The sequence below is a fragment of the Salmo salar genome, chromosome ssa12 (assembly GCF_905237065.1).
Source record: "Salmo salar chromosome ssa12, Ssal_v3.1, whole genome shotgun sequence".
NCBI lineage: Eukaryota > Metazoa > Chordata > Actinopteri > Salmoniformes > Salmonidae > Salmo > Salmo salar.
The window spans coordinates 92,082,100-92,092,179 of record NC_059453.1 but is presented as its reverse complement, the minus strand read 5'-3'; the positions used below and the strand labels follow the sequence as shown (position 1 = coordinate 92,092,179).

At 41.1% G+C, this 10,080-nt stretch overlaps 1 protein-coding gene across 2 annotated transcripts in view; it reads left to right on the top strand.

Annotated features, from left to right (window-relative positions):
* Positions 1-3,827: 3,827 nt before the first annotated feature.
* The window catches only part of tespa1 (thymocyte expressed, positive selection associated 1), a 17,369-nt gene continuing 11,116 nt past the window's right edge, over positions 3,828-10,080 (top strand). For both annotated transcript variants that reach the window (XR_006758102.1, XM_014134049.2), the window contains exons 1-2: positions 3,828-4,001; positions 4,498-4,540. Coding sequence is in view for 1 of the 2 variants with exons in the window: in XM_014134049.2 (XP_013989524.2) it covers positions 3,848-4,001; positions 4,498-4,540 (197 nt within the window). In the remaining variant the exon portion in view is untranslated. The remainder of the gene's footprint in view (positions 4,002-4,497; positions 4,541-10,080) is intronic.

Genomic DNA, 10,080 nt, shown 5'->3' with positions numbered 1-10,080 from the left:
CACCTTGTGTTAACACGTACGTTTCGCAATCTGATCAATATGATCCAATCACTATCTAATCAAGTACAATCAGAATGTGTAAATTATCAGGACAAAGGGCGCGAGTTAGCACCAGTTATAAACGGGGCTGTACTGTGAGCTCTTCTTTATTAGCCTACAGTGTTTTTTGGCGTCTGTTACGCAGGGAGGATGTGTGTCACAAGTGTTTCACACGATCTTTTTTCTTCTTCAATTGAAGCCGCACGAACTTCCTTTTCTACCTTCCTTGTATTGTATTTGCGCGTAAAGAGACAGTCGGAGGAGTTGACAGTAATGATGTATATATTATACACATTGGTTGAGAAAGAGAGGCGCGAACATGTAGCCTAGGCGTTGTGTTGATAAAGGTTGAAACATTTATCCAGGATGAACCGTTTCAGTAAATTGTCATCTGAAAAACAGAAGAAAACCTGGATGAAATATGCAGTGCTATGCTGACAACAAGATGCATCTCGAGACCGGTGAGCGCAGTGTGAGAAACCAGAATTGAAACCTGCGGTGCTTCAGTGAAGGTAGGCTTGGAATGGAAGATTTGCTTCTTTTTTTAAACTTTTTTTTTGTCCTTGAAATACTGTAGTTTGGTGTCAGCATCTGCATGCGGTTTGTTTTTCAACCATGTTTTCTAAATATGTCCTTGTTTTTGCTTGAGCAAATAGCCAGTGCAATAAAGTTTTATAACGTTTTACGTTAGACTGACGATGTGCACTGAAAGATTTCTACCAATATTGGCAGTTGTTAGGCTATAGAATATAATAACTAACTTTTTTTCTCAGAGGGAACTTCTGTGATTGTCATGTAGCCTATGATCTTTCAGCTCTGGTCAACATTAACATCATTGCAAGCATTTTGTGAGTTTGTGACTATTATGATGATTATCAATGTTTTGTTCTGTTTTTCCTTGTATTATGCATATCGTTAATCTCGCTCTTGAACAATGCATCTTTCCTAAGGGCATGAAACAAGACAAAGTTCAACCCGCACCTCTCTGATTCAGGTTTTGGGTTAAATGCGGAAGACACATTTCATTTGAATGAATTCAGTTGTACAACTGACTAGGTATCCCCTTTTCCGCTGTATAAAAAAGGGATACAATCTGACCCTGGGAATTACAGGCCTGTATCTATACTCAGTATAACATCAAAGATCCTGGAGAGAGTTTTACATGAGCAAATGTATGAATATGTCAACAAACAGGGTCTAATGTCTGATTTTCAGTCGGATTTTAGAAAAACATACTCCTCTGATTCATGTCTACTTTACTTGACTGACTTCATCAGGAAAGAGATTGATGAGGGAAATCTGTGTGGAGTGGTACTGCTTGACCTACAGAAGGCCTTTGATACAGTTAACCACTGTCTCCTAATCTCCAAACGGGAGGCACTGGGGTTAAGCGGTATCCCTCGAGGCTGGGTAAAGTCCTACTTGTCAGGTAGGGAGCAAGTGGTAGAGGTTAGTGGTAGAGTGGTGGCGTTCTGCAGGGGAGTGTGTCTGGGCCTCTACGGTTTTTACTGTATATAAACAATAGGAAAGATGCTTGTTCTTGCTCTCCTTTATTGCGGATGACTCTACACTTCTGGTGTCTCATAAAAATAAAACTATGTTGGAGAGCATACTTAGCACAGAGCTTACTAACATTAGCAAATGGCTTGGATATAATAAACTATCTCTGCACTTACTGTAGGGAAAACTGAGGCAGTTATTTTTGGATCCAGACCTAAATTGAGTAGGTCGTCTGAAATCAGTGTAGTTAGGAGGCGAGTTGCTGACTACTAAGTCCTCTGTTAGCTACCTGGGAAGCATCCATGATGGAAGCTTGGGGGTGTGAGTGTAACAGTGTAGGTTCCGTCCCTCTCTTCGCCCCAACCTGGGCTCGAACCAGGGACCCTTGCACACATCAACAACTGACACCCCACGAAGCATCGTTACCCATCGCGCCACAAAAGTTTTAAAAAATTAAACCAAACCCAGTTTTATCTGGGACACCCTAATTAATCCAAACCAGTCTAATTATGGTGTCCCAGATTAGACTGAGTTTCTTTAATTAGGGTGTCCCAGATTAGACTGGGTTTGGTTTAATTAGGGTGTCCCAGATAAGACTGGGTTTGGTTAATTAGGGTGTCCCAGATTAGACTGGGTTTGGTTTAATTAGGGTGTCCCAGATTAGACTGGGTTTGGTTAATTAGGGTGTCCCAGATTAGACTGGGTTTGGTTAATTAGGGTGTCCCAGATAAGACTGGGTTTGGTTTACAGGAATATTTATGGTTCTGCACCCAGATATCTAACTGGTTACTTTCCCCATGTTAAGGATTCACTCAACCACAGCAACAGAACACGTGTTGCGCATTGTGTGCTTATTCAGGTTCAGGAGTAATGCTGTGAAAGATACTGTCTCATATACTGGAGCCTCAGAGTGGAAGGAGTTGCCTCTGACCATTAAAACAATGTCCTCTCTGGGCAGCTTTAAAAATACAGAAAAAATATGTTTGATGTCATGTCATATTTTCCCATGTGAACGTCACCTACGACGTAAATGCAATGATGAGATGGATGTTCTTCTTCTTTGTTTTTTATCTTGTGTTATAACGCGGCCATACTGTGTTCAATCGTGTGGATCTTGCCTAGCCATCTTGTCTGAAGAGGATCACTGTAACGGAGACCGAAGGAGTCAGGAAGCAGGTGCAGTCGGTGAGTTTAATCAGAACGAACATGGGTGTGAATACAAAAGCAGATGTAGGGTCTAAACATGGAGAAACAGGAAACAATACTACCTAACAAGTGATACAACGGAGTGTTAGATAAAGGGGAAGTAATCAGGGAGTGATGGGTTGCCAGGTGTGCGTAATGATGGGTTGCCGGGTGTGCGTAATGATGGGTTGCCGGGTGTGCGTAATGATGGGTTGCCGGGTGTGCGTAATGATGGGTTGCCGGGTGTGCGTAATGATGGGTTGCCAGGTGTTGCGTAATGATGGGTTGCCGGGTGTGCATAATGATGGGTTGCCAGGTGTGCGTAATGATGGGTTGCCAGGTGTGCGTAATGATGGGTTGCCAGGTGTGCATAATGATGGGTTGCCAGGTGTGCGTAAATATGGGTTGCCAGGTGTGCGTAAATATGGGTTGCCAGGTGTGCGTAAATATGGGTTGCCAGGTGTGCGTAAATATGGGTTGCCAGATGTGCGTAATGATGGGTTGCCAGGTGTGCGTAATGATGGGTTGCCAGGTGTGCGTAATGATGGGTTGCCAGAACCGGTGGTTAGTAGACCGGCGACGTCGAGCACCGGAGTGGGAGTAGATGTGACAATCACAATGGAATAAGTCCCAGACTTTATTGTGTTATCCTCTATGATTTCACTAATGTGTATGTATGGCTTGTTTTATGTGTGCTCGTTTTGGTCGAATTAATAAACTCTATCTAATTATAGATTGATTTGAGTGAGTGTGTGGTGTCAATTATTTTTTGAAATAGCAACTATTCATTCCAATCATGTGATACTTTACTATTCCAACCACTTCAAATCAACTGTACTAGATTATTCATCAGGGAATATGTGTTCCTGCTTGAAATGCCTTGTAGGCACCAGTAGCTTCACTGAAAATGTCATTAAGCTGGTCATGGTTTGGAAATGTCTAGTATTATGTCAATATAAATCTATTGATGAAACTGTATAATACTAACTTCATTGTTTGGGTATCTACCAGTTAATCATTATTGAAGTAGGCTATTCAATGAATTGGTGAGCTGTTGAGTGAGTTATGCATATTGTAAAACAGTGTGTTTTTGTTGTCCCCATGCAGCCCCCCCCCCCGTCTGATGGAGAGTCCGTCTTCTACAACCAGGCGTCAGGCCTGGTTCCAGACCGGTCGCCAGTGGCCAACCCTGAACGAACAAGATCCACAGGGACCTCCATCCACCCACCTGTCTGTTCCACACCAGTCTGCATCAGAGGATGATGTCTTCTCAGATGGTCAGTTCTTATTTTGGTAGTTTGATAAAGAGTTTACATTTGAGTGACATTTAAAAAAATAAATAAGTTACCTTTACTTAACTATGCACGTCAGTTATTTACAATGACGGCCTACCCCCGGCCAAACCCGGACGACGCTGTGCCAATTGTGTGCTGCCCTATGGGACTCCAAATCACGGCCGGATGTAATCCAGCCTGGATTCGAACCAGGGACTGTAGCGACGCCTCTTGCACTGAGATGCAGTGCCTTAGACCGCTTCGACATTGATGCATTACTGTATAATATCTATTGAACAACAACAGGCAGGGGGCTAAAATTCCTTAACAGCAACTCTGTTTAGTCTGTTATATTTATAAGTCACAATATGTGGGTGGCTGGCCACTGCATGATGCATCACAGCTTTGCGACAAAACAGAGCAAAAAAAATGTACGAAGTGTTAATTGTCTTAATGCTGAATGCGCACCCAGATTGTTCTATATCTACTGTTTCCACAGGATGCTCAGCAGGAAAGATTGAGAGCTGGCTGCTGGGCTGTGGGTGAGTGAGCATGCCGTGCAAGGTTTGACTTTGAAATGAAAAACTTCAGAGAGGAACTCAATAGGCAAGGATGATGCGTCAGTGGCAGCTAAAGGTTGATGGAAACCGCCCACAGTGTGGGGGAAATGTTACAGATGTGAATTGCCAGTATTAAGTTGTGCTCGAAAATAGATCTTTTCTGTTTAGGATATGGTTACAGGTCAATGGCATGGCCCAAAGGGGATTCTTGAGTCAGTTCCGAAACACCTTTGGTTCTAGAACTAGTTGTCTTCTATTTATACTGTTGGACATTCTATTTCCAAACTTTCTCTGGTGTTGTGTTTATAGTCCCAGGTTTCCATCACATTTGGTAGAATATTACTGTTTGTTCTGTTGATTCCTCCAGTTATGTTTAACAGAAAATAGCATCCATGTTAGCACAGAAAAGCAATTGTTGCATAACTGGATGGAAACTTAAGTATTGTGTAATTACTTATGTATTATTACCAATGATCATAGATGACTTGGTCACGGCTCTATTGGCAACACGATGTCATGAACGCAAGTCAAATTGCTCAAGTAGTCTGAAAACGCGGCTAAAAAGGACGTTCGAACTTGTATTATTACTTTGTAGGTTTTTCAGTCGGATAAAGTGAGATAAGAAATGCTGGGGTGTTCTTACAACATCTGGTTAACTTCACTTGACTATCTGACAATCCGCTTGAGAGCATTTCCTCTTTAGGAAGTGAACAAACTTGTAAAAGCTGTAGCTCTGCTGGACAGACTGTGAGGATAGCTTGACAGTTTAGTTTGACCCTGTATAGTAAAGATACAGTAGGTCTGGTTTGACTTGGATGTGTTTAACACAGAGAAGGCAAATGTTAAACAACCATTAACAGTCTATCTAACAGACAGTAGCATTTACTCATTCCGACTGCAGCTGATCACTGGGGCTAAAAAGCCAGTTAGGATATATATATATATCCTAACCTATATCAAAACTGTTTAAAACTTTTTGGGTTACTACATGATTATATGTGTTATTTCATAGTTGATGTCTTCACTATTATTCTACAATGTAGAAAATAGTAAATAAAGAAAAACCCTGGAATGAGTAAGTATGTCCAAACTTTTGACTGGTGCTGTATCTAGTAACTTTGGAAAGTAATCAGACCCCTTGACTTTTCCCTAATTTTGTTAGGTTACAGCCTTATGCTAAATTGATTAAATAGTTTTTCCCCTTCATCAATCTACATACAACAACCCATAATGACAAAGCAAAAACAGGATAAAAAATGATAATATATGAAATATCACATTTACTTAAGTATTCAGACCCTTTACTCAGTAGTTTGTTTAAGCACCTTTGGCAGCGATTACAGCCTCGAGTCTTCTTGGGTATGACACTACAAGCTTGGCCTGTATTTGGGGAGTTTGTTCCATTCTTCTTTGCAGATCCTCTCAAGCTCTGTCGTGTTGAATGGGGAGCGTTGCTGCAGAGCTATTTTCAGGTCTCTCCAGAGATGTTCGATCAGGTTCAAGTCCAGGCTCTGGCTGGGCCATTCAAGTACAATCAGAGACTTGTCCCGAAGCCACTCCTGTGTTGTCTTGGCTGTGTGCTTATGGTCGTTGTCCTGTTGGAAGGTGAACCTTCGCCCCAGTCTGAGGTCCTGAGCAGTCTGGAGCAGGTTTTCATCAAAGATCTCTCTGCTCTGTTCTCCATCTTTCCCTTGATCCTGACTAGTCTCCCAGTCCCTGCCGCTGAAAAATATCCCCACAGCATGAGGCTGCCACCACTTCGATACAATCCTTTCTCGGAGCTCTACAGACAATTCTTTCGACCTCATGGCTTGGTTTTTGCTCTGACATGTACTCTAAACTGGTAAAAATTATATAGACAGGTGTGTGCCTTTCCAAATCATGTCCAATCAATTGAATTTTCCACTGGTGGACTCCCATCAAGTGGTAGAAACATCTCAAGGATAGAAACAGGATGCACCTGAGCTCAATTTCGAGTCGCATAGCAAAGGGTCTGAATACTCATGTAAATAAGCAATACTTAAAAAAAATAAAAAATAATAATAAAATAAAAAATATATATTTGCTGAAATGTGTAAAATCCTGTTTTCACTTTGGGGTATTGCGTGTAGATTGACGAGGGGGGGAAAACCACATTTTAGAACAAGGATGAAACGTAACAAAATGTGTAAAAAGTCAAGGGGTCTGAATACTTTCCGAATGCACTGTATATCCGCGTACAATTTTTAATAGATAGACCAATGGTGTTTATATAAATAGTAAAGAGAACAGGTCCCAAGATCGACCCCTGTGGTACACCTTTATACCTTTATTCAGACTTCACCCCATCAATCAGGTGTCTGAGCTCAGGCCTATCGAGGACAACTTATTCAATAAAATAGCATGATCAACAGTATCAAAAGCTTTTGACAGGTCCACAAACAAAGCACAACATTTCATTGTAGTGTCTAAAGCATTGACACAGATCATTAACAACTAACATGGTTGCTGTAATGTTGCTATGCCCAGGCCTAAACCCTGATTGGATGCCCAGGCCTAAACCCTGATTGGTTTACATTCAAAAATACATCTCTTAGATTTAAAAATAAAAAAATAAAAAAAACGTGCAAAGTTGTGCGTTTACCAAGGATTCTGGAATCTTAGCTAAACAAGGAAGTGTTGAAATGGGGTGATGAGTATGATCTCTACTGTCTCCGTCCTTATGGAGTGGCAGCACAAGAGATGATTTCTATACTTTTTGAATATTTCCTGATAATAATGTTAAATGGAAAAAATGGTGGGTTATTGAGCCAACAATGATGGGTGCTGCACACTTATAAGCAGACTGGGATACAATTGGTCGGCTCCTGTGGATTTGCTGTTGTCTATTGCTACCAAAGCATCCAGGACTTGTTTTTCTGTAAATAGTCTACATTTAGCCGGGTTCCCATTACAATCTGAAAGAGTGGTTACATAATAATCAGATTTAGCCTTTCAGATTTTTTAGATTTTTTTTTTTAACATAATGATTCCTCAGTTGCTTAAAAGCTTGCCAGTCTGTGCCTAAGCTTCTGTTCCTGGCCTTGACCCAAGCATCATCTCTTTTATGATAATTCCGGAGTGTACCAAGCATTTGATCTGTCTATAACCCTTTTTTTTAAAGGTAGCATGATTATCTACAATAGTATTGAAGACATCTACAAAAAGGCTCAAAGCTAAATAATATTCAGGGATTAGCTGAAATACAATCAATGTCACTAAAAATAAAGATTGTGTAAAAAAAAAAGCCTGCTCACTGAAGTTTTTTAAAGCTTCTTTTAGATTTTTGTATTTTCACATCTCTAATGCAAACAACTGGGCAACAGTCACTGTCTTGGGTGAAGACACCAGTAGAAAAATATTTGTCACGGTTGTTGTATGAAAGAGACCAAGGCGCAGCGTGCGTATCGTTCCACATCTTTATTTGTATGTGAAACTATGCAAGACAGACAAACTATAAACAAAAACAACAAACCGTGACGAAGAGGTGCTACATGCATAAACTCAAAATAGTCTCCCACAAACACAAGTGGGAAAAACAACAACTTAAATATGATCCCCAATTAGAGACAACGATGACCAGCTGCCTCTAATTGGGAATCATACGAAAACCCCAACCTAGAAAAAAAGAACATAGAACACAACATAGAAAATGTAAACTAGACAAAAAACCCAACATAGAAAAAATTACCTAGAACACAACGTAAAATAAATAAACTAGACAAAACCCCCCAGTCACGCCCTGACCTACTCTACCATAGAAAAATATGAGCTCTCTATGGTCAGGACGTGACATTTATCTGGTGTATTGGTTAAAATAAGAACAATCAGAGTTGACTTTGAAGGATCTTTAGGGCTGGGCCATGTAGGCTTAGTCACCATCTGGGTTAGGTTTAGATCATTAAACATGTTTTTTAGATTGTCTGAAGCCTGCATTTCCCAATAATAATTTAGGTCACCCAGGATAATAACTTCTGATTTTAGTAAAATAAACTATTTTCCTCATCGAATGCACAAAGGTTAGCCGGGGGAGGACAGTAGACCCCTATAACGGTTATGGATGACATTTTTCCCCAGACAAAGGCTTAAAGATATACTGAACAAAAATACAAACACAACATTCAACAATTTCAAAGATTGTACTGAGTTACACTTCATATAAAGAAATCAGCCAATTGAAATAAATAAATTAGGCCCTAATCTATGGATTTCACATGACTGGGAATACAGATATGCATCTGTTGGTCACATGTACCTTAAAGAAAAGGTAGGGGCGTGGATCAGAAAACCAGTCAGTATTTGGTGTGACCACCATATGCCTCATGCAGCGCTACATCTCCTTCACATAGAGTTGATCAGGCCGTCGATTGTGGCCTGTGGAATGTTGTCCTAATCTTTTCAATGGCTGTCTGAAGTTGCTGGATATTGGCGGGAATTGGAACACAACTTTGACATCAGGAACCGCTCGCCCACACATGCGTTTGTGAGGCCGTTTGGCTATACTGTCAAATTCTCAAAAACGATGTTGGAGGGGGCTTATGGTAGAGAAAGGAAATTCTCTGGCAACAGCTCTGTAATGTAACAAATACATTCCTGCAGTTAGCTTGCCAATGGCACGCTCCCTAAAAACTTGAAACATTTGTGGCATTGTGTTGTGTGACAAAACGACACATTTTAGAGTGGCCTTTTAATTGTCCCCAGCACAAGGTGAACCTGTGTAATGATCATGCTGTTTAATTAGCTTCTTGATTTGCCACACCTGTCAGTTGGATGGATTTTCTTTGTCAAAAGAGAAATGCTCACTAACAGGGATATAACTACATTTGTGCACAAAATTTGAGCTTTTTGTGCGTATGCAACATTTCGTTTTTAGGTCAGGTCTTGAAACCAACACTTTACATGTTGTGTTTATATTTTTGTTCAGTGTAGTAGCTAAAAAAAAAAGTCAGCTCTGAACACATAGCATAGTCCAGAATGTCCCCAGAGATCCAAGTTTCAGTCAATACCAGAATGTCCGGATACGTCTGCATAGCCCAGATCTGAATGTAATCCAGTTTAGGAAGTAAGTTCCTAATGTTAAGATGCATCAACCCAAGTCCTTTATGTTTTTTTTTTAAAGTCACATGGAAACTCCAATTCAAACAAGCTACATTCAACAGGCCTTTCTGATGGTTGATATCTATATAGTTGCTATGGCTATAATATTGCATAGAACTGCACCATTTGGTCTATCCCTATTAGTAATAGAAGAAAGAGAAGACATTGGAATGGCTTTTTCAAGGCTGGCACCATAGGGCCTGGGGTTGGCACCATAGGGCCTGTGGTTGGCACCGTAGGGCCTGTGGTTGGCACCGTAGGGCCTGGGGTTGGCACCATAGGGCCTGGGGTTGGCACCATAGGGCCTGGGGTTGGCACCATGGGGCCTGGGGTTGACACCATGGGGCCTGGGGTTGACACCATGGGGCTTGGGGTTGGCACCATGGGGCTTGGGGTTGACACCATGG